The sequence below is a fragment of the Triticum dicoccoides genome, chromosome 7A (assembly GCF_002162155.2).
Source record: "Triticum dicoccoides isolate Atlit2015 ecotype Zavitan chromosome 7A, WEW_v2.0, whole genome shotgun sequence".
NCBI lineage: Eukaryota > Viridiplantae > Streptophyta > Magnoliopsida > Poales > Poaceae > Triticum > Triticum dicoccoides.
In genome coordinates this window covers 262243403-262268895 of record NC_041392.1, presented here as the reverse complement: position 1 = coordinate 262268895, position 25493 = coordinate 262243403, and the positions used below count along the sequence as shown (strand labels likewise).

The following is a 25493-nucleotide window of genomic DNA, read 5'->3' as shown; positions in this document are numbered from 1 at the left end:
TCGTCACATGGCGATGTGAACTATAGAGTGTTAAATCACATGACGATGAACCATTGGTGTTAAATCACATGGCAATGTGAATTAGATTATTGACTCTAGTGCAAGTGGGAGACTGAAGGAAATATGCCATAGAAACAATAATAAAGATGTTATTTATATTTTCTTATATCATGATAAATGTTTATTATTCATGCTAGAATTGTATTAACCGGAAACTTGATACATGTGTGAATATATAGACAAAACAAAGTGTCTCTAGTATGCCTCTACTTGACTAGCTCGTTAATCAAAGATGGTTAAGTTTCCTAACCATAGACATGTGTTGTCATTTGACGAACGGGATCACATCATTAGGAGAATGATGTGATGGACAAGACCCATCCGTTAGCTTAGCGTGTTAATCGTTTAGGATTATTGTTATTGCTTTCTTCATGACTTATACATGTTCCTATGACTATGAGATTATGCAACTACCGAATATCGGAGGAACACTTTGTGTGCTATCAAACGTCACAACGTAACTGAGTGATTATAAAGATGCTCTACAGGTGTCTCCTATGGTGTTTGTTGAGTTGGCATAGATTGAGATTAGTATTTGTCACTCTGTGTATCAGAGAGGTATCTCTGGGCCCTCTCGGTAATGCACATCACTATAAGCCTTGCAAGCAATGTGATTAATGAGTTAGTTGTGGGATGATGCATTACGGAACGAGTAAAGAGACTTGTCAGTAACGAGATTGAACTAGGTATGATGATACCGACGATCGAATCTCGGGCAAGTAACATACCGATGACAAAGGGAACAACATATGTTGTTATGCGGTTTGACCGATGAAGATCTTCGTAGAATATGTAGGAGCCAATATGAGCATCCAGGTTCCGCTATTGGTTATTGACCGAAGATGTGTCTCGGTCATGTGTACATAGTTCTCGAACCCGTAGGGTCCGCACGCTTAACATTCGATGACGATTTGTATTATGAGTTATGTGATTTGATAACCGAAGTTTGTCCGGAGTCCCGGATGAGATCACAGACATGACGAGGAGTCTCGAAATGGTCGAGAGGTAAAGATTCATATATTGGAAGGCTATATTCGAACATCGGAATGGTTCAGAGTGATTCGGGTATTTTTCGAAATACTGGAGAGTTACAGGAATTCGTCGGGGGAAGTTAATGAACCTTATTGGGCTTTAGTGGAGAGAGGGAAGAAGGGCCATGAGATGGTGCGCGCCTCGCCCCTGCCCAAACCGAATTGGACAAAGGGTAGGGGCACGGGCCCCCTTTTCTTCTCCCTCTCCCTCCTTTCCTTCTTTCCCACTTTGAAAAGGAAAGGGAATCCTACTAGGACTTGGGAGTCCTAGTAGGACTCCCTACACTTGGCGCGCCCCTAGGAGGGCCGACCTTTCTCCATCCCTCCTTTATATACGTGGGCAGGGGGCACCCCAAAGGCACTCCAAGATTTGTCTTAGTCATGTGCGGTGCTTCCCTCCACAGTTACACACATCAGTCATATCGTCGTAGTGGTTAGGCGAAGCCCTGCGCTGGTAACTTCATCATCACCGTCGCCACGCCATCGTGATGACGAAACTCTCCCTCGTCCTCAACTGGATCAAGAGCTCGAGGGACGTCATCGAGCTGAACGTGTGCTGAATACAGAGGTGCCGTACGTTCGGTACTTGAATCGATTGGATCGTGAAGGCGTTCGACTACATCAACCGCGTTACTAAATGCTTCTGCTTTCGGTCTACGAGGGTACGTGGACACACTCTCCCCTCTCGTTGCTATGCATCTTCTAGATGGATCCTGCGTGTTCATAGAATTTTTTTGAAATACTACATTCCCCAACAGTTAACACGTGGGGCCCGCACATCAGTTCTTTCTTCTTCCTCTAAAATTCCCCATGGAGATCTCTAGTGGATTTCAATGGCAGGCGAATTGAGCTAGCTAGCTCTAATAGCCAGGCTCCAATCGACTTTTGCTTCGGACGAATCGAGCTAGCTAGCTCCAATTTCCTCGATGTAAAATCGCGGCCGAACATGCAGCCGGGCGTGAAGGGCGGAAGGACTAGCCGCAGAACTCCCGGCCTTGGCCATGGCGCGGTCGTCGCAGATGACCATGGATCCGTCCGCCGCCACGACCTAGGACAGCTTGGCCGGAGGCGCGGATGCCAGCTTCGAGCGCAGCGGAAGCCATGGCCAGGTCACGGAGGCCAGCGCGCAGCCATGGCCAGCTCGCCCGGAATGGAAGCTCGTGCTGAGGCAAGCTTCGAGCGCGGCGGTCGCCGGCGAGCTCGCTCGGCGACGCGGAGTCCAGCCAGCGCGGCGGCTAGCTTGCTCGGCGGTGCGACGGCAGCTCGCCCACCGCCGGCCGGCGACACTACGCATACAAAGTATTTGTAGAAATGTCCCAGTGAACACATGGGTCCTATCTGTCATAACGGTCAACATAATGGTCAATCTAGCGGGGTTGACTATTATTATCATGTCAATACTTACGTGTGGGCCAGCCTTTTCATAATCACGCTTAAACGAGTCGAATCGGCCATTTTTCTGACTTGGTAGTTTTTAGGCAAAGATTAGAACAAAAGTGATAGTTTTTCACACAAATTTGTAAATTGATTGTTTGTAGGCACGGTTTCGCGAATTGTGATAGTTTTTTTGCTAAATACCCGTTTCTTTCAGATCTCGGGTGCCCCCTCTAACCAACGGCGGAGGTCGTCGGGAATACCTCTGTCGCTCCTAAACCCGCCCGGATCGACGTCAAGAACGTGACGCTACGACACGACGGGGTAAGCAGCACCACATATTTCAAGGATCTGAGCTTCCATGCGACAAAACTGACAGAGCTATATTCAATTCAGCGACCATGGTCACTCTCGGCAATGGGAAGTTGGCTTCGTTCTGGCTATCTCCATGGATCACCTCCCAACCCTGGCCACTTTGTTCCCAGACTTGTTCAAGCGCTCGAAAGGAAAAAAACAAGTGTGTAGCCGATGCCCTTGCAGACGACTCTTGGGTTCAAGATATCAGACTCCGCTCCAATGATGGCCTTGTTCACAGTTTCCTGGTCCTCTGGAGGGCACTGCGGACAGTAAACCCGGTGTTGCATCCTCACATCGAGGACAGGATCACATGGTGCATTCAGAACACTGGCACATACAGTGCAAAATCAGCATACAAGTTGCAATTCAAAGACTGCATGAAGACGGACAACAAACAACTCATCTGAAAAACTTGGGCACCCGGAAACATCAAAAAAAAAATCTGGTTGCTGCTCCGAGACCGCCTATGGTGCAATGACAGATTGCAACACAGAGGATGGGAAAACGGATATTTCTGTTCTCTCTGTCGAAGAAACTTGGAGACCTCAACTCACCTTTTCTGGGAATGCCCAGTTTCTAGAGCAATTTGGAGACAAATAGCAACCTGGACTGACCGTGGCAAGCTTGCTCTCTTTTCAGAAAACATAGATGACACCTCCACCTCCGCCCAAAGGATACGCAGCATCCTCCAACAGGCAAGACCGAGGCTCAATGAGAAACTTAAAACGACAATGTTGCTAGCTGCATGGCACATCTGGAAAGAAAGAAACAACCGCACTTTCAGACATTAGGCAAGCCAAGTCTGCAATGTGGTTGCTGCAATCAGGAGAGATGCAGAAGGCTGGAAGCTGGCAGGAGCTAAATATCTTGAGACACCGCTGGGTGATCCAGGCTAGAGTCATCTCTTTTCCCAGTTAAAGTGGAGGCACCTGTGCCCCCGCGTTCTTGTAAACCACCATGATCACTTGATCATGAACATATTTTCCGCTATCTCTCTGCTTAATATATGAACGCCGGTGATACACCGGTTCTTTCAAAAAAAAAGCAGCACCGCACATTTCCTTCTTCCTTTCGGAAGAAATCGAATCCGGCGGTTGGTTTTTGTCCCGAGTGAAAAAAGAAAAAATGAAACCAGCGAGTGCCCGCTGCTCCGGTGTTAGATTGGTTTCAATTTTTTTTTCTATGGCTGGATTTTAACGTTGAACGTCGGTGCTCTGAAATTTATTCGACTGATTCTGCATGTCAAACAGCAATATGGAGCAGATACAATTCATCCTCGACATCTTCAGTGAGCACCAGAGTTGTCACTTGACACCATCATGCATAAAGATTTCAAGGAATTGATTTATGCTGAGTTTGTTCACACGAATGCTTGCAAGTAAAATGAATACAAGAAAAGGAATGATTCAGATTGAACAGAAACAAATGTTGATCACTAGAGAGAAGAGACACGAACAGCCACTGAAACCTACTGCCACGGGAAGGGCAGAGATGGCGGGGCGCCGTCCGACGAGCCTTCACCGCCGACATGAAATATCCCATTGTAGTTCAAGTCATTGTTGTCCGAGCTTAGCACATTGTTCAGTTGCTCATTCTCCACCGCGGGGCAGGAAAATCCGGTCGCTGAGACGGTGCCGGTGGAAGCCTGGGTGCGCGAGAACCAGGACGAGCTGCTGAACTGCAGGTTGGAGAACAGAGGCTGGGCAATGGGGATGTGTTCAGTCTGCTGGACCATCTGGCCAACATCGATACCGGAGGAGTTTGCCGGAGCTGACAGAAGAGAGAGAGCACAGTCCGAGTCGAGCACCGGAGTCAGCCCATCAGAGAACATCTTGCTGCTGCTGCTGCTGCTCTCGGGAGGAGCTACCGTCTTGAGGAGCGGCTGGCACACTGAAGGCTCAAGTGCCACACCGGTGGCAAAGTTTATCTCGCCTTCCTGCAGGAAAGGAAACCGCCGTCCTTCTTTGGCGTAAGTCGACGCAGATCCACCAAAATGCTGCCTGCTGCTGATGCCCAGAGGGAGTTGATGTGCGTAATAGGGGTTCTCCTCGGTTTTAATGATCCCTTGCCAGTTTTGCTCCGGTCTTGGAGTTGGAAATGATGAAAACCTTGTTCCTGGGTTTCACAACAATGTCAATTGGTTGTGGCAAGAAGATGATGGAACTGCCACAGATACATATGGAGATAGAATGAGTAAATTCTTTCTTCAGGCATTATGGAAAATTGATACTCCCCCTGTTACTTAATGTAAGACGTTTTTGCAGTTCAAAATTTGACAAGCTATATGATCATGTAGCTTGTTAAACATTTACTCTTGGCAGGAATCTATATGATCTTACAGAACCTAGAAGCATCTTGCTTCAAGCACTAGGGCACTAATTGTGAACAAGGTAAATAGTGGCTTTTTTCCTAATGAACTAGTAAAACTTTTACTCTATTTATTTACACTTCATCCAACCTCCATGAATATTACTTCAATTAATTAGGTATGTTTATGGGTAAACTAAGGTGCTATCCTTGTTCGTTATGAATACTAATCCCACGTGCGACTATTTTATAGAAGGAAAATTGCTGAATAAGGTACAAATGTGCAACATGAAGTAACAGGCTACGGGGTAGGTTACAAGCTGCAAGGTACCGAAGAAGGTCAATGCAATAGGTCAACATGCTAGGTGAGTCATGATTTACAATATGTCTGACAGACAATTCCATATTTCCAATCATGTATTTTTTTTCGAAAAGGGGGGACTCCCCGGCCTCTGCATCAGATCGATGCATACGGCCAACTTTATAGATAAGCAAAAAGGTTCAACAAAGTCTTAAAGTCTCGAACGAAGGTAAAGGAAAGCTCACAAAGAGCCAAAAGGCCAAAAACAAAACTAGCCAAAAGAAAAGCCACAACCGGCTGGCATAAAACTTGTTAAAATATAGAGCAGTAGTGAAAATGTAACCTTGTTGGCTCGTCATAAAACTTGCAGAATTCATCACATCTGGCTGCGGTTTCCTGCGGCGACGGTTGTGCCCATCAAGACGCTTTCTACAGCTGCGTTTGGTCTCATCAAACTCCGTAAGCAGGTGAAACCTAAGGAAATAAAGTTCATGATCAAGACACAAATTATTGCTGATGCATGAAGGATTAATATCAGGTCACAACACGAGGAAATTAAGCTAATGCAATGCTGAATAGTAAACTGTAATAACATGCTGAAATTTGCTCTACAAACATCTCATTTTTTGTGTGTTTCCAGCTACTTTCAAAAGCATAGCCACCGTTACAAATACTGAATAAGCAATACCTCAAGAGTTTTCCTGTAAAAATAAAGAGATACTAATATCAACTCCCAAGTATCTGAAAGGGATTTAATAAAACGACAAAGTGTTCCATAACTTAAAACATTTATCTGAAACATAACAACACACTGTTATCCTTGACGCTTTCTGTAATGCTGGGGTGTCATGCGCCTTTTTTTATTAAAGAACACAGCAACTAAGATTTTAAATAGGCAGCCCGGTGCATGTAGCTCCCGCTTGCGCAGGGTCCAGGGAAGGGTCCGACCACTTTTAAGATTTAAATAGGATGTAGCTTTTTTCCTTAGCTCTTAAGTCTTAAGAAACAATATTGCTAGTCTTTGTTGAAAACTAAATAAGGTATTCCTTGTCCTAGGATGACTTTATAACAAGATAAGATGCTCCTAGGTAGTTAGACACATGTTTCGAAGTATAAAAATATGCTCTCGCTAAATCACCAAACTACATATTGTCAGAATACTTAACATTCTTCACACATACTGTTGGAATATAAAATGTACAGTACACAAAGGGACCACTTAATTCATCTGTCAATCACTCCTTTCAGTGCTTGGGAGCCTTCATCTTTGATAAAAATATTGCACCTGTGATTTGTCAACAGCAGACAAAAATATTGCTATGCCTGTTGAACATGGACCACAGTATAGTGTGTCTGTAACCATATGTCTAGAAGGATGCAAGTCTGCTGGGCAATGCGCGCACTTAATTTATAAAGTCTGCACTAACTGCCGGATCAATCAATGATTGGAAACTGTCCCCACTGGGTAAGATATTCATGTATCAAGGCAATAACATGATGAGGAACACATTAGCAGCCTATCAAGTTATAAAGGTATAAAGGTAGAGGTCCATAGAATCACCAGCTATGCTCAGCAAGATTACAATGAGAATAAACACAACTGTGCTTTAAAGTGGACCAAGATACGAAAATATTGCAAATGTAAGAAATAATGCAAGAGACTACAACCCGAAATAACAATACTATGGATGGTTCAGGTTTCGAGTTGAGGATATACAGTAAGACTATCGATTCTACATTTGAAAAATGGAGAACTGAATCTCTCTATTATTTTCCCTCACATAAAAAATGTGACAAATTTGATCCAATTAGTTCTGCTCATAGAATGTGATTATCTCAGTCTTCTGGCTAATGCATGAAAACAAATACAGCGAAGCTATCCTAGAAGGATTTGCAGAAGTGCAACTCAGACAAAAACAGAGTCAAGTGGTCCCAAAGCACCTGAAACAAGCAAATTATCATATGTTATTTCGCTGACACTAACGTTTGAGATATTATCACGATATAATACCCTTCTTTTTCTTTTCTGATGACGACCGCACGATGCTTAATGACCTAGAAATGCTATCCCCACAACATAGACCATGAAACATTAACATGATAAGTAGGATTTGACCCCTGCACATTCAAGAAATTGTTTATCTTAATTAAAAGAACTTGCGATAAGGGCTCCCATGAAGTCCAAAGTCCAAACTGATCAGGATGCAAGAGCCTAGAGATCTCATTTTTCTCATGCTCGTCAACCGAATCGCTAGATCAGGCTATATGGGTTGGTGTCGCCTTTTAATATTTAGGATACATCATTTTCAGTTGGCACTACCATTTATATTTTTGCGGAAGTTGACACTACCATTAACCTTTTAATGAAACTAAAACATGAACAACTTTCAGGCCCTCGGCTGGTTGCAAGCCTGGCCAGCCTTAGAAAATACTCCTCCTATATCGTACAGAAATGGCTCGAGTCATCCACACTGCACGCACAGTCTACAAGTCCACACTGCATTTTGCAGAGTAAACACTTGTGTAGTAGTACTATAAACTTTCTAGGTTTGGGAGTTAGCATGGCCTTTTCCATTGACACAGAGGGCTCGGATGTGGTAGGCCAGTTCTTGCCGCCGCGTGATGAATGGAGCAGGCCGGATATACCTGCCATGTTTAAGTAATTGACAGTCCCAGACCCACACAAAACATGCTGTCGCGGCCAGGAAAGCACAAGAATGCACATGGATCCACCTATTTTGCACATGAAAAAGGAGGCGCGGGCAAATCATATCAGGCGTCCGTCCGGCCGTCCGGGTTATCATCGATCACGAGGCGGCACGTTGCTGAACTCGATATCAGAACAGTGTCGCGCACCGAGAAAAACAACTCCAATTAACACGGAACAGATTTAACACGTCAAATGCAAATCGGACAGATTCAGTAGGCTGATCGATTGATGATCATTGGGTGCCGATGTGATCTTGATCTTTGGCAGATGGAGAGCAAATGTAGCCTTTTGTGCAGTGCTGAATTCTCATGAATGGGGCCAGGATTCAGAAAAGGTGGTGGGGCGATTCAGAGCAGTGCAAAAGCTGTGCTGATAGGAATTGATGATGGAGGAGCAAATTGGTGCAGTCCAACAAGCTCTGAGCAGCGTAAAAGCGGTAGTAGGAAAGAAAAAAACGAAAGAAAAAGCGTCGCAATAATTCAGGTAACACAAGCTGCCATGATAAATGGTGACAGGAGCAAATGAGAGGCCAGGCATGGTGCCGGGAAAGGTAAAGAAGTGCATCCTCGATACGAGACAGGCCGAATTGTGCTCAAAAAAAAGGAAAAACAAACTAATAATGTCACGGTGGTGAATTGATCATTGATCGACTCATGGATGGACGATGAAGGGAGCGAAGAGAATGATGATGCAAAAAAAGAAAGAAGAGCTACGATTTGATTCAAGTAGCGTACTTGGTTGGAATTGGCGGGTGAAATGATTACCTGCTGCACTGTTGGCAGAAGCGCATCTCGCGGCCGGCGACGGTGACGACGGGGGTCTTGGAGTGCGCCTCGCACACCTTGTGCCGGCGATGGTAGTCGCGGCACCTGCTCAGGTCCGCCCTGCACCCGTCCACCGCGCACGACGGGCACTGCTGCTGCCCCGCGCCGCTCCCGCTCCCGCCTCCCCCTCCCGACGACGCGCGCGGCCGCTTCGCCGCGCTGGGCGCCGAGGACGGCGCCTCGGCCGGCGCCTTGCCGAGGCCGCGGCTGTCCGGAGCAGCGCCGCACTCGCCGAGCCCGCCGAGCTTCAGGTCCACGGAGCACTCCTGCCGGCCGGCCGCATTAGCAATGCCACCGGCCGACGCCTGCCCGCCCGCCGCCGGCGCGTCGCCCTCCAGCTCGGCGAGGTCCCATGCGCCGGGCGGCATCTTGAGATCCCAGTCCATGCCGCGATGCGCGCTCACGTAGCCGGCCCTGGCGCGCGGAGGACACGTACAGCGCAAGCCAGCCTCAGCTCAGCTCAGCTCAGCGCGGTAGGCCTAGTAGCTATAGCTCCCTAGTTATGTCCGAGCTCTCCCTTTCATCTCCCGCACACCCACACAGGCAACTCGGGTCGCTGTCTGGAGCTTGTGCGTTCGGGCTCGGCCTCGCCCCTCGCCCTCTCCCCTGTCCCTCTCATTCCGGGCTGCCGAGGCTGTTGTTTTGCAGGCCGAGCCGAGCCTAGCAGTACCGTCTCTAGGCTGCCACCTACTGGCTAGCCAGCGCTGGATCTGCGGGGTTAATTGCGCACCAAACAAAAGATGTCAAATAAAAACAGCGCAGACGCGGCAGCAATGGCGGAGAGAGACGGAGCTCGCTCGTCCGACGCCCAGGGAGGGTGGCACGAGCAACAAAGATATGGGGCAACAATACAAGCAAGCTGGGGCGCTGTCAGTACAAGTACTTGCACCTAGAGAGAGAGGGAGAGAGAGAGAGGTGATTTGTGTCGCTGGGGTTGCAGCCATTCAATCCCTGACAGGCATGGCGACGGGCCATGTTCGCCTTTAACACTGCCATGGAAGGGTCGTGCTACAATTATTGGGGGTTTGGTTTCGTTTGGTTTCAGCACCTACTATTGTATCGCCCTTTATTTATTTCTTTTCACCTTTCTTCTTTTCCTAGTATTATTGTTAGTACGTAGTACGCGGGAGAGATCGTCTCGTCTGATTTTATAAATGGAATTCGATTTGGCCAAGTGCTTGCTATCTGAGGAGAGCATGCATGCGATGCATGTTTATCAGAAACACCAGTTGCCCTAGCAGGTGGTAGCAGCCTAGCCTAGCTAACCACTTCCTTTCTGCATGCCTGAAGAGGTTAAAATAACCCACGCATCACTAAAGCTAACCAGGCCGACCACAGGTTGTTTCCTTGTTTGGCAGTGCGCGAGCCACACATTTGTGGCGTGCTATAAATAAAAATACATTGTGGGCTCTCTCTTAGTGCCAAGCTTGCACTTGCAGGCATTACTCTAGCCTGGTCTAGAAACAAAACGGAGCTGTTCCTTCCTACTACTACTAGTGTAGTGCTGTTGTTTTCATTTGTTTTATTAAGAGTCAGTCACACGTATAATCATATTATAATGCTACAACCGGACGTTACCCCGAGAAATGGATGCATTTGATGATGGGAGCCAGGAAACAAGACCTCTGAGCGACATGCTGCTTGTTTGTTTGCTCTTTTTAGGTCTTTGGTTCAGGATAGGCGATGATAATGGGTGACACATTGCGACTGGCGAGAGAGAGATACTACTACGTGTGAAAGTGCCGTGGGAGCATGATTGGCCATGCATGTGGAGTCCATCTTTGCTGCTGCCTCCTTTTTCTTTATTTCTGCGGCATTTCGAAATGACAATTATTCGCCCGCTTTTTGAACGGACGCTAGCTAGCTAGAGTAGAACCGAAGGCCCCAAAGTCTTTGCATGCGACGGTGTAGTAAAACTCGAAATAACGTCGGGTGTACGTGGCGGTAAATCTTGAGACGGGAAATGCCACGTGAAAATGCACGAGCAGGCAGGCAGATGTCAGAGACGCGGCCGGCTATGCTGTCTGCGTACCGTGGTTTGTGATCTGGATGTCAGTACTACCTAGCTTTGCAATGGCGGTACGTACGTGGTGGCGCGACCGGCATCTCCTCTCCTTCCACCTTCTGCTCGGGCCTCGATCGTACGTGCATTCGTACAAGTACATCCGAGGCTGCCGGGGCCATGCATGCGGCGCCGCGCCCACCTCCGCGGGCAGACAGAGCAGTAACAACATGCGACAGCCTCTGCGGCGCCCGAGCGCGACGCCGACGTGCGGTCTGGTGCCCTGACCCGCCGCGGGGCGGGGGCGCGACGGCGCCGTACTCCGGCACTCGGCTTGGCGCTACCTCTCCGCTCGCTCACTCCCGTAGTCCGTCCTAGGTACGCGCCAAGACATGCGGCAGGCGACGCATGTGTGTGATCAGCGGCGTCCTGCGTGTGCCGGCTGGCAGCGCCAGCGCGCCCGCGGGGGCCCGGGGCCCGCCCGATCCGGGCCGGCGATTGGACGCCCGGCGGTCCTCGCGTGTCTTGGCACCGTTGCTCATAAATCCCCAACATATGTGTGTGCGTGCGTGTGCGCCCAAGGCTGGCAGCAAACATGTGGATGGATGGACGATTGTCGCGGTGCGGACAGCGGAAGGCTGATCGTGGGTTTCGATTTTCGAATTCGGCGGGCATCGAAGTATTCACTGTGGATCAAGTTTCTACCGCTCACCATTAAAGTCAGATGCCTCCAGTGTAAGACTCCAGTAGATCCTCTATATCCTCATCGGCCCGTAAAATTCCGGCGATTTTATAGTTTTCATCCTTTTTTTGCCCGAACAGGTCCGCTAAAGTCTGACCGGACGTAAATTTTTTACAGGCGGCCCGCAAATTTGCCTGTCTGCTGCTATATGTATCGAGTCGGAGTGTTTTACGGTTTGCGTCCTAGATAAGCTCAACCACAATCCACCCCTCCTTCGCCGTCTCCTTTCCTTTCTCTAGTGAGCAATTTTGCGCGTTGGTTTTTTTCTTTCTCGTGGATCCATGGGCAAAGGTGCTCGCGGGCGTGGCGGCCGTGGCGGGTCACCACCAGCAAGCTCGCCCGGCATGACGTGGAGGCCGGCAGCTCCAGCCGGTCCACCATCGAGTCGTGGCGGTCTAAGCATGCGCACGAACACGGTCTCCTCTCCCGCAGCAGCAGCCAGAGTGCGTGGGCTGACTTCCACGAGCTCCACGAGGTGTTTTTCCCACACACACCAAGAGGCACCTGGAGGCGGATGAGGAGCTCCTCGCCGCGGAGCGTGCGGTGGAGGCCAGAGAAGAAGGCGCCGTCGACAGGCTCGCTGCCGTGAAGAAGGACCACGCCTACGCCCATGCTTGCCGCAAGTCCGCGGAGAAGTTTTACCTCGGCCTCAACAGCTGAGTCGGTCGTCCCTAGATTTATACTTGTAGTTTGTTCTATGTTTTAAGCTATGTATGAACTCCGGCTGTGTTGAACTTTGTAGGGTGAACTAGTTTTAAAATTTGAAGTATGTTTTATAGCAGATCTGTTCTGCTAGGACACCTTCGAGTTCCGGCAAAATCAATTTGTAGAAGATCTGCTAGAGTTGCTCTAAGGGCATCTTCGATGCTAGCCCCTAAAACGGACACCTCATATGTCCTTTGACACGTTCATGACATGTTCGCAGATAGGATGCAAGAGAGTGTCGTCCAAAGTAATCATAAAAATTCCCTATTTGTCCCCTGACCCGGGCACCACGAGGGAGTGCCTCCGAGCCTGCATGGAGCATGACGTTGCCGCCGACGCTGCATAGCTAGATGGCGGCATAGCTGTACCTCGAGGTTGTGCCCGACGTCGCCTCCCAGTTGTCACGGGCGTCCCACCACCGTCCTATCGTCGTCCACATCGTCTTCCCGGTTGCCTCGGCCGCCCAAGCTGTCGCGGTCGTGCCACGTCATGCCTCAAGTGCGTGGAGCAAGAGAGAGGAGATCGAGAGGGGCAGGATGCATGTAAGGGCATATTCAATGCCAGCCCCTAAAACGGACACCGCAAATGTTCTTTGACACGGGACACATTCGCGGATAGGATGCCCGCAAATCATCTATTTGTTTTTGGCCAAAATACCTTTTTTATTTCACCCTGGAGGTCCCACCTAGATTGTATTCATTTGCCTATAAAACTTTGTAGCCTAGGTAAGTTCCAGTGAACCAGAGGTACATGGGATACAAAGAGAAGAGATAAAGTAGAAATAACACACACTGACGACACAGCTAGCAGGGGAGAACAAAGAGGGAAAACACAACAAAAGGCACCACCGATGTAATCGAACGGCATCGGCCAGTCGAGACCAAACCACGACACTGCACCATCCTCAATCAAAAGGCTCCAGACATCTGAGACTGCACGACAGTGCGACACCGCATGTGTCATTGGGCACATTCTATGGGTCACGCAAGGCCGAGACAAGAGACAACACCACAACACTTGCGTGCCACCAACATAGCCGAGGGGCATCACCTAGAAAACCAAACCACGGCACTGCACCATTGATGTAGTCACCGTCGTGCATCCGAGACTGCAAAATGCCCCGACACCACTTGTGTCAGGGGTACATTTGGAAGGGCACACGACGCCGAGATGGCGCCACAACACCTATGTGCCACCAGCCTAGTCGCAGGGCACTGGATAGAAAGAGACACACCAAGAAGCAATTGAGCACGAACACCACGATGAAGAACACAATGCCAACATCAACCCCAAGCTGGCTGCACCACCACTGTCATCACCCACACTCCACCGCCAACCACATGAGTCGTCGATTACCACCAATAGTCATGGTCTTCAAGACGACGCCTCCAATGAGGTAGTGAAGTTCATGACGTCGTTGTTGCCCGATCTAGCAAAACTAGATCTTGGGCTTACACCTGGTGACACCAAACTCAAGGGATTTAGGTGAATTGGACTCCTTAGCAATGCCTCCACAGAGGAGAACGACACCAAATTGGCGCCTCGTTACTGGCATCAACAGAAGTTTTTGCAAGGATTTCACCTGGAGCCAGGCACGACCACATGACCTCAAAATCCAAAGACCTGATACACCTCCGGCCGCCACAGTAGGCCCTAAGAGGTAAGATGAGCACCCCTACTGCACCACGAGAAGACTACGCAAAGCACCATCGCAGTGGATCCTGGACCCCCCTGAAACTGGCAGCTAGTACCACCAGCCCTCATGCGCGGAGAGATGGGAGGGATGCAGGAGAACGTTGCCGCCTGCTTGATCTAGGGCGACACAGGGCACTAGGGGCTGCATCGACTGTGCACAGCGCGCCGCAAGCCCCCACATCCATGCAGCTGCAACACGACACCGTTGTCGAGTTAACAAGCAACCCCGCGCCCTCACGCCCGAGGCACTGCACCCACAAGCCTCTGCTCGGTGGCAACCATCACAGCTCCGCGCCCGTGAAGTGTAGCCCCATGTCACCACCGAGAAAGCCGGTAACTGCCGGATCCAGGCACCAGCTCTCGAATCGACGGGCCAGCCAGCAAGTGACTTCCGCCCATGCCAGAGAGCAGCTCATTGAAGCGAGGAGGGTCCCCGCCACTGCCGTCGGTCGCGTGGCTTTGCCTCGCGACGTCCTCCGGCAGCGGTGAAGGGGGAAGGTGGATGGTTGCCGGCAGCGGCAGCTAGGGTTGACGTGTCCGCCCAATTCACCCGTACGGGGCGGGGCGTTTTTTCCCCTCTGCATCAGCAACTTCAATACTAGATTCCGGACATGCGGACTGGTTTGCGGACATTTGAAGGCCCCGTTAAATGACAAAAATAATCCGTACAGTGCCGTCTAAGCATATACGAGAGTTTTGACTTTTAAGGGTCTACTCTGAAGATGTTCTAAACATCCATCCACGAGTAGCACAAACTCTTACCAGTTAAATTCTGATGCTCACCTGTACACACACATCGGCCAGCTTAGTAGAAAATTAGTGGGATTTACGAATCTGTTTATGTTTTTCGTTTTTTTAAAAGAAAAATTCATCTATTCATCTTCAATCATGACAGTATAATAAACATTAAAAATAGTAAAAAATTATATTTATATTCATAGATTACCTAGCGACAATAGAGAGGCAAGAGTCTTTATTAATGGTAGTAATAGAAAAGAATTTTTACATTGGTGCTTATATTTTCTGAATTTACTTATTTCAGGACTTTCGAAGATATGCATTCAATGCGAGGAGACGTTTCCGTCGACTACGAAGGCGTCTGTGGCGACTTTATCAATTTCAAGATGATGTGCCGGCTCAGTCTCTCGGAGATGCTCATAGTGATAGGGTGTATGTGCATGTGTTCATAAGAGTAAGCATATGTGCACTTGTATAAGCGTCTATGTTTGTACTTTGTTTTCATAAACTTCTCCGCAACCCAATCAAGCCATCGTGGTTTTGTCAACATCTGGCATGATCAGTGGTTCACCATCACATACACATAGAGGGACAACCAGAACTTTTATGAAATTGTGCACGCACACCACCGCTACACATGGGTGAATATTAGGTGATACCACTACCACCTAATACATGCTTGCATGCTACAAATTTTGAAAAGGCACATTTAGAATTGATTTTTTTGATAAAGGACTTTTCATTGAATAGATATATCGAGATGATACAATCATATTGAAAGAAAGCCCAGCCTCTGCATAGCTAGATGCACATAGCCAATAAGTCCAGAGCACCCTAAAAATAAAATAATTCGATACAATGCCAAGCAGTAAAACATGTCCATCCTAAGAAACGGTAGATTCTATCCGTAAATCACACCGCCATCCATGTGGGTAGAAAACCTCCCTGGCCGTACGCTCCAGCCGTGTAGACGCCATCATAAAAAGGTCCCTGTCCTCCGGCTTTTGCAGGATAGACCACATACGGAGTGATCGTGTACAAACATGGATAACCTGCATAGGAGATGAGACACATTTATTGTTAAAACCACATCATTTCTGGTAAGCCACATTGCCAAGCATAAGGCTGCCGCTCCCACAAGAATATGTGTAGAAAATTGTTTATCAATACCCCGCAACCAGTTACCGAACATATTCCGTGCACTACGTGGTGGGTATAAATTCGAAGCTACTTGGACCATGGCCCAAACTGCCCGAGCGAACTTGCACTCAAAAAATAAGTGTTTGATAGTCTCGTCATGTTGGCAAAAGACACATGTCTTGGATCCGTGCCAGTTTCGTCGTGTGAGGTTATCTCTAGTTAGGATGACTCCTTTGTTTAGAAACCAAAGGAATATCTTCACTCTTAGAGGGATTTTTAGCTTCCACAATTTTCTATTATCAGCTGGAACATCACAATGGACCATTGCATCATACGTGGATTTGACCGAAAATCTGCCATTCTGATGCAAGTTCCATCGAAAAGTGTCCGGCTCATTTGACGGTTGAATGTTCTCCAGGCGAGTGAGTAATGCATTCCATGCTGTCAGGCGAGTGCCCAAAAGATCCCTACGAAAAAAAATATCGGGGTTTTCTTGTCCTAAGACTTGTTTGATCGTGATGAATTTGTGTCTAACAATCCGGTACAAGCTCGAATATTGCACCATTAGTGAGCTGTTCCCTAGCCAGGTATCTTCCTAGAAACGAACCTGAGAGCCGTCCCTAACCGAGAAGGTCTCAAATTGAAAGAAGAATTTCTTGGCCTTCATGACACCACTCCAAAAATGTGAATCCCCAGGTTTTTCATTTAGTTGAGAAATGGTGTTGGATCCCACATACTTGTTGAGAATGATTTCCTGCCATACTCCATTCTCAGTGAGTAGTTTATAAACCCACTTGCTGAGAAGAGTGATTTAGAATTGATGGATGTTCACAAGACATATGGTATAAACCCTAAAAAATTCAGATCAAAATTCAAAACTTACATTGACAAATAAAAAAGACAAATCTATATGTGAGTAGTGTCATTCCTGACACTGTTTATGTTTTGTCTTCTTTCGACACTATTCATTTCAGACTTGTCATTTTTATCTCAACAGATACTTTGAATTTTGATCTGATCTTTTTAGGGGTTATAGACATATTATGTCTTGTGAACATCCACTAATTTTTTCAGAATTTTTCGAAGCATCTAAATGTGATTTTTGAAAAGTTGTATCATGGTAGCATATAAAGGATGGTATCATCTGATATTTTCCCCGTCACACACGTACACCCGCACAAATACATCTCTCAATACACGTCTAGAATCGACGATGATCTAACTATGAAAAGAGAATTCGTCTGCACGCGGTGATACATTTCAACCGATTGTAGGTGTAGCAATAATAACCATTGCCAAAAATCAATGCGTACGTGCGAAACAAAATCTGCCGTGGACGCGTGGGAAACGGAATCGATCCCTACATATGATGGTCCAGCTAACTTGCGACGCCGTGCACCACCCTTGCAAGAAATGCAAATCTAAAAGTACTACGTGCGAGAGCACGTACGTCGCTAATAAGCTGGTACCACCGGCCAGTGAGTTAAGGCACCGTGGGCATTACATGCGGTTCGTCGATTCATTCAACGGCGCTACAGTGCCAGGGTAAGTGCCACCTTGCCCAAAAGTTGGTTCCTCTTCCTTGAGGAACCGGCCGGGTCAAGCAATAACTTCGCCGCCGGCCGGTTGGCCGTGAAGCCATAGCTTGTCCGTGCACGCGTGCAGTGCGCCAATGCAAGTAGTAATATGCTACTTTTATCAAGGGGCTCGTACGTACTAGATCCTGGAATCCAAAGTTGGTCACCTTACATGTTAATTAAGGATCTTTGCGTACGTGCATGCATGCATCTGCATACATGGTAACAAGTTAACCCCCCTTGCGCGGGTCCTTGCACTTCGTCTTCCCTAACCGGACCGATGTGATCCACAATCCTTCCCCGTCTCAGCTGGGTGAGATTGTAGTTTTCTTTGATTTTGTCTGGTCTGGCAACAAGAGGGGAGTGAAAACCCACAAGTTCAGACCGTAGATAGGGTAGGATTCGCGTGTGTGCCTGGTGTCTCTCCTTTAGATTGTGAGAGTAGCAACAGCTTTAATAAGTTTGCATCAGCTCTAGTTATGTGAAGCTGTAGAAAAACGAATACAAAAGAAGAATAATTACACCCGGTCTGAAACCAGGTGGTGTTACTTTTCCGCTTCTACTGAACCTATTTGCTACCAATACCAGTCGTTGATGGTCTTCTGGACCATCCCAGTGACACCAATGGTGGTTTCAACAAGTGGGCGGGTTGTGTCTCCCAACCCCTTACCCGTTTTGGTCGTCAGGTATAGACCCATAGTGTTGTGGGTGATGTCGGTGGGACAACTGACGGAAACATCACTTCGGCCTTAATTCTCTAACCTTGGCTTCATTATGGCGGCGTGTAGTCTTGTGTTATCGGGAGGGGTGTGTGTGTGTGTGGGGGGGGGGGCAGCCTAGGACAGGGAACGTTGGTTTTCCTTTTCACCAAGAACGACGGTCCACCAGAAGGTGTATGGATGAGACGTAGTTGTAGGTTGGGTGGTTTCGAGCCTCTGATTCATCTTCGCGTATTCGCGGCCTAGTGACCGCAGAAGAAGTGTCCAACTGGTAAGCTATAGTGGTTTTGGCCTCACTACTCATGCCGGGCTACTTAATCGACGTATAAAGCAAAATCTTGCAATAGTGTCATGATGGATCTCATCATGGCGGGCGCTCTACTTCTCCCTCTTTGACATCGCTTACGCACATAGTCAATAGAAGGGCACAGTGGTCGATGGTGAAGGAAATATGCCCTAGAGGCAATAATAAAGTTGTTATTTATATTTCCTTATATCATGATAAATGTTTATTATTCATGCTAGAATTGTATTAACCGAAAACTTAATACATGTGTGAATACATAGACAAACAGAGTGTTCCTAGTATGCCTCTACTAGACTAGCTCGTTAATAAAAGATGGTTAAGTTTCCTAGCCATAGGCATGTGTTGTCATTTGATGAACGGGGTCACATCATTAGAGAATGATGTGATGGACAAGATGACGATGCCGTGTACCTAGGATAGGGCAATGGACCTGATCTAAGCACCCCTCCCAAGGACACTGCCCTACAGTCAAAGAAAATCAGATGACAGCAAATCTTACCGACTGGAATCACCTGATACACGTCCACTCGACCAACATCTCCACTCGGATATCCCGATTCCATTCGACTAGTATATCATCACTCCACCGTACATGAATCACTCAGAGTAAAGGTCTAAAGTCACTCCAGATAGCAACAGTCAGGCTTTCACTCTGCATCATTAATGATCAGTTATATGACTTTATTACTGGCGTTATCAGAAACGCCTCATCTTTATGTACATTGAACCATATGTAATGGGGGATGGCTGGGGTCCTGGCGCACTCTATATAAGCCAACCTCTTCCCTGGGACAAGGGTTCGCACCCCCTGTAACTTCACGCATAATCCAATCGACCGAGCCTCCGGGCACTGAGACGTAGGGTTGTTACTTCCTCCGCGAAGGGCCTGAACTCGTACATCTTGCATGCACAATCTCACCATAGCTAGGATCTTGCCTCTAATTCCTACCCCATATTCTACTGTCAGACTTAGAACCACGACAGTTGGCGCCCACCGTGGGGCAGGTATCTTAGTGACTTTCCGGTGAGGTTGCGATTTCTCCGAGTCCTTTCATCATTGTTTCCGGCGGAGGTTTGGCTGAGGGTCACAAGATCCGTCTCAGTGCACTCGTCTTCGTCGTCGACGACTCCGCTTGGCTTTAGGAAGCTCCTCTTGACGTCGAGGCGCTCCCCGTCTGCGGGGCGACGCTCTTCCGCGCGTGCGTTCACGACGTCCTTCTGCGGCAGCCATCGGCTCAATATCGGTCGGCTCCCGCGGTATCTTCGCTCCCCGCTGTCGCCGTCACAAGCGATCCGGTCGGTCGCGGCTCCAGTGGTGGGGGAAGCATGCAGTGGCACGTCAGTCCGCCACCCCTCAAGTCGCGGCAATCGAGTCCGACGAATCTCTCTACGGCCTGTTCGACTGGCTCCGTCGAGACCCTGTCCGAGTGTGACAACAGCGACCCCGCGGCGGAGGTCCTGATGGTCGACACGCCATGCAGCCCGCCTGGCATGTGTCGCAACGGCGGCGACGATGGCGGCGGTGATCCGTCGCGTGTTCATGAAGAATATCACCCCAAAACTCTCTCTCTCTTCTCAGCAGAGAGAGGAACTTCACCGCCGCAATCTGGAGGCCCTCCACACATCCGTTGTCGGGGAGACCTCTGAGGATCGTGTCGTGGATCTAAGTCTGACAGTAGAGTGGGGGGTAGGTATGGAGAGGCAAGGTCCTAGCTATGGAGAGGTTGTAAACACAAGAGATGTACGAGTGCAGACCCTTCTCGGAGGAAGTAAAAGCCCTACGTCTCGGAGCCCGGAGGCGGTCGAGTGGATTATGTGTATATGGATTACAAGGTGCCGAACCCTTCTGCCTGTGGAGGGGGGTGGCTTATATAGAGTGCGCCAGGACCCCAGCCAGCCCACGTAATGAAGGGTTTAAGGTACATTAAGTCCGGGGCGTTACTGGTAACGCCCCACATAAAGTGTCTTTACTATCATAAAGTCTACTTAATTACAGACTGTTGCAGTGCAGAGTGCCTCTTGACCTTCTGGTGGTCGAGTGAGTCTTCGTGGTCGAGTCCTTCAAGTCAGTCGAGTGAGTCCCTCGTAGGTCGACTGGAAGGTGGTTTCTTCTAAGGGTGTCCTTGGGCAGGGTACTTAGATCAGGTCTGTGACCCTACCCTAGGTACATGACTCCATCATTAGCCCCCGAATGGATTGAGGCTTGAGTGATGAAGGAGTTGATGTTGTTTCCGATTAGCCTTCGCATACTGGTCGTGCGTTATTTTGAACTAAAAAATCTCTTTGTTGAAAGTGAGCAACTTTTCTTCAGTCGACTCGATCCATTCTTTTCCTTCGTCGAGTGATCTTTTGGACTTCGCCGATTTCCGAGCGACGGATCGCAGGAAATCCCGCGTTTGGCAGACCAATCTGTTGTTCGCGGATTCCGCGGGATGCGAAATTTGGGGAAGCGCGCGAAGCGGGGCGGACCGCGGTGTTCGGACGGGACAGGGCATAGACGCCTCGATCCCTGCGCCGCTTTTTTCGCCACGTATCGCGTCCGCGTAACTGTTCAAGATATGATTAGATCGACCGGGCCCACCTGTCATCCACTCGGAAGGGATCTTATAAATGCGCCCGGCGAGGGTTTTTTGAACAGTGCCTCAGCATTCTCTCTCTGCTCCCTTCGTCTCCGCCCAACGCGCTCGCTCTCACCTCCGCACAACTTCCCCTCGCGCGTCCCGCCGGCAGCCATGGTCAAGGAGAAGACGGCGGCGTTGGAACGCGCGAAGAAGGCGTCGGCGACGGAGAAGGCGAAGGGGAGACCCACCAGTCGTGGCGGGTCTTCGTCTAGATCTCGTCTGCCGAAAGGCTGGGTCCAGGGAGATTGGATCCAGTCGACCATCACGGAGAAGGATCTCCTCGACATGGCCAACGAGGGCCTGATCCCTCATGGAGCTGCGAGGCTTCCGGGGAAAGAGTGGCAGCCCCAGCCGGAAGAGGGTGAGTGCGTGCTTCTGGCTACCCATGTCGACCGCGGATTTTCTTTGCCGCCGAGCATTTTCTTCCATGGTTTCTTGAACTTCTTCGGAGCGCAACTCCACCACTTCACCCCGAATTCTATCGCCTATCTTGCCGCGTTTGTGTCCATGTGTGAGAGTTTCCTGGGTTGTCGACCGCATTGGGGTTTGTTCAAGCACATATTCACGTGTCGCTCTCAGACCGTGAAGAAGGCGAGCCCAGGCGACGAAAAAACCCGAGTTGTCCAAATGTGTGGGGGTCTGGGGATCCAGGTGAGGAACAAGAGCACCTTCCCAGCCATGACATTTCCCGAGTCAGTCAGAGGCTGGCAGTCGACCTGGTTCTACTGCCAGGATCAGTCGACGCCGGGGCAGTCGAGTGGACTCCCTCAGTTCACCATGGGCCGAGTGAACAAGCCCTCCTCTCTGAAGGTGATTCCGGAGGAGAAAGCTGACGTGAAGATGCTGATGGAGCGTGTAGTTCAGTTGGTTCGGGAGGGAGTGACGGGTATGGATCTCCTGGAGGTTTTCCTTAGGCGTCGTATCCAGCCTCTTCAGTTCCGGAGCCATTGCATGTGGTTGTACTGCGGGACTGAGGATGTGACTCGGGTCAATCCAGAAACAGTCGACGATGCCACTCTGGAAAGGTGGATGGCCGCTGTTACTGGGAACAAGGATAACCCTCGCGGAGCCAGAAGGATTCCTCCACTCGACTGCCACAGTGATCCAAACAAGTTATGTCTGCTCCACTTCCCATTGTATTCTCGTCACATTTATTTCTGTTTTCTCTGCCGATCGGTCGACTGATCTTTGTCTTGATGTCTATCAGGCCCTCACTGAGCTGTACTCGATGCCCAACGGAGCACAGGCTCCGACTGAGGAGGGAGAAGCGAGCGGGGGCGAGAGCCAGGAGGAGGAGTGGGACTCGGACGCCGCTGAGGATGATGAAGATGATGATGACGATGATGACGATGATGATGATGATGGTGAGGACGAGGAAGAGGAGGAGGAGGAGGTTGCACCACCGCGCTCGGAAAGACGGTCGAAGCTTGTCCATGACCCTGCGACTGAACGTGGCAAGGGGGTTGCGACTGTCACACAGTCAACCAAGCGCCCTCGGACCACCTCTCCGGCGCCGACTGAAAAGGCGTCGAAGCAGCCCAGGGCGGCCCCGTCAAAGCCGACCAAGCTCCTGCCGAAGATGAAGGTGTCCATCCCCACCATATCAGGGTAATCATGCTGCTTAAGTCTTCTTGTTTTGTATGAACTTTATCTCTGGTTGGCGCTGGAGTTAGTCGACTGATTCCTTGGAGTTGCAGTGCTGCTACTTCTGAGACCTTAGCCCGGGCTGACGACCATGAAATGGAGGACGCAGCAACCTCAAAACCTGGTACTATACTCTTAACACCGTTTCTAGTCGACTGACTCATGATCTCTGACTCTGATTCTTTTCTGTAGCTCCATCCAATGTTGTTATCACTCTCCCTGATGATGATGAAGATGAGGAACCGCTGAAGCACAAAAGGAGTAGGAAAGCGTCTGCCGGCAGGGTGCTCCAGGATGTGACGGTGCCTGAGACCCTGGTCGCGGAGGAAGAGAACACCACTCGACACACTGTGTCCTTCGCAGATCCGCTGACGAGTGCTCTGCAGCCCTCCCTCTTCACGACGCACCACGTCCCAGAGGACCAAGCTGGTGCCGTGAAGGAGGCGATACGCCAGGCAGGGATCATGATGGAGCAGTTGAAGACCATCCGGGATGCGAGCCAGGCAGCTTACGACACCAGTTCCGCCCTTCAAAGCAATGTTCAGGTCAGTCGACCACCACTTGTTCTGTTAGGATATGCTATCAAAAACTTTTCTTTCCAGAATTTATAGTAATCACCCAGTGGGTGTGTCGGATTAAACTCCGTGTTAGCGGGGGCACGCTGAGTGCACCCGCTGGGTGTAGTCCCCAAGGCTAAGGTCGACTGCTGGCAGTCGGCCTTAGGCTTTATAAGTTCAGTCTTTCCGTCATTCGACTATGGCGAATTGATTTCGCAAACCGGTGGGGGCACGCTGAGTGCACCCACTGGGTGTAGTCCCCAAGGCTAAGGTCGACTGCTGGCAGTCGGCCTTAGGCTTTATAAGTTCAGTCTCTCCGTCATTCGACTATGGCGAATGGATTTCGCAAACCGGTGGGGGCACACTGAGTGCACCCAGTGGGTGTAGTCCCCGAGACTGTGGTCGACTGCTTGCAGTCGATTACAGTCTTAAAGAATACATCTTGTTTTTTTGAGGTCGACTGGTCGATTCTGTCTTCAACAGGATTAGTGGGGGCACGCTGAGTGCACCCACTGGGTGTAGTCCCCGAGACTACGGTCGAATGCTTGTATTCGGCTATAGTCTTAGAAACGCATGATTTTTCCTGTTCCACTCGGAAGTGAATTATCTTTGACATTTAGTCGATTGATTCTTCCCAGAGATCCTGTGACCTTGCGGCTCGCTACACTGAGCTGGAAAACAAGCACATTCAGCTCGAGCTGGATTTGAAGCTGGCTCAGGAGAATCTGACGAAGGCAAAGGAGGAGACCAAAGGTATGTTTGGTGAGACCTCGACGACTGCTTTTTCCCTTTATTTGTTTCAAAATCTGATCTTGCTGTAACTTGCAGGTAAGGTGAAGGAGGCCCAACAGAAAAAAGACCTTGAACTAGCTGAGAGGATCAAGCTTGCCAACGAGAAGTTAGCTTCAGTCACCAAGCTTGAACAAGAAAATACCAATCTGAAAGCTGCTCTTGAGAAGAAAAATGATCTGGAGGCCTTCCTGAATGGTCTTGCCAAGAAGCTATTCCTTATGCTTGAAGGTAAACCTTTATGCTCAACAATCATTTTTAACTGTGATTTTTCCATTCGACCGTTGCCTAGACTCGGTGATCGCCCTTGCAGAATTTTGTCAAGACTTTGAAGAAGAGACTAGCCGGCTGGAACCAAACCTTGACCCCGTCAATTCTCCGGTGGACGACAAAGTTGCCATGAATGTTTTCCGACTGGAGTCCCGTGTCGCAGCTGTCGTGGACTATCTCGCAAGGCTGAAGGTCGCCACATCTCGCATCGACTCAACGCTCTGGCCCGGGGAGACACTCCAGCACGACCTCGAGTCACTGATGGCTCGCTTGAATACAGTCCCTGGTCGAGTGCAGGAGTGGAAAAAGTCCTCGGCTCGGTGCGGTGCAGATGTTGCTCTGTGTCTGGCTCGAGTCCACTGCAAAGATGCGCGAGAAGACAAGCTGGCGACCCTCCGGGTGGCCAACACCAAGAAACACGACTTCCGGTCCTTTATGGAAACTTTCATTGCTGCTGCCACTCGGATCGCATATGGAATTGATCTTGATGAGTTTGTTGCACCTTCCAACCCTCCACAAGAGGGGTAAAAAACTTCTTTTAAGCTCGACGCTTTAAATTTGCCTCGGTATGCCGAGTGGAGTTGTAACCGATAAACCTTAATAGGCTTAGCGCCTGAGCACTTTCGGTTCCTTTAGGTATCGTTCCGAACTTGAATTCGATGTTTGAGTATGATTGCTTTTGGCTTGAAATGTCTTTTGTAGGTTCAAAGCAAGACGCTCACTGCAGTCGACTTATTCCATAATCCACTTAGGCGAGCACTGGGCTGCAGCTAAGCCCTCGAGTGAGAGGTTTACTCTTCACTTGGTAGGATTTTTATATCTTAGGCGAGCACTGGGCTGCAGCTAAGCCCCCGAGTGAGAGGTTTGCTCTCCACTCGGTAGGATTTTTATATCTTAGGCGAGCACTGGGCTGCAGCTAAGCCCCCGAGTGAGAGGTTTGCTCTTCACTCGGTAGGATTTTTATATCTTAGGCGAGCACTAGGCTGCAGCTAAGCCTTCGAGTGAGAGGTTTGCTCTTCACTC

At 49.2% G+C, this 25493-nt stretch overlaps 1 protein-coding gene across 1 annotated transcript; it reads right to left on the bottom strand.

Moving 5' to 3' along the window:
• Positions 1 to 4146: 4146 nt before the first annotated feature.
• LOC119330420 (squamosa promoter-binding-like protein 16) lies at positions 4147 to 9908 on the bottom strand. The gene is made up of 3 exons (XM_037603529.1): positions 8905 to 9908; positions 5774 to 5904; positions 4147 to 4937 (listed from the first exon to the last, which is right to left on the bottom strand). Exons 1-3 carry the CDS (start codon positions 9348 to 9350, stop codon positions 4291 to 4293), a joined length of 1224 nt encoding a protein of 407 aa, XP_037459426.1. The 5' UTR covers positions 9351 to 9908; the 3' UTR covers positions 4147 to 4290.
• Between the last annotated feature and the right edge of the window lie 15585 nt (positions 9909 to 25493).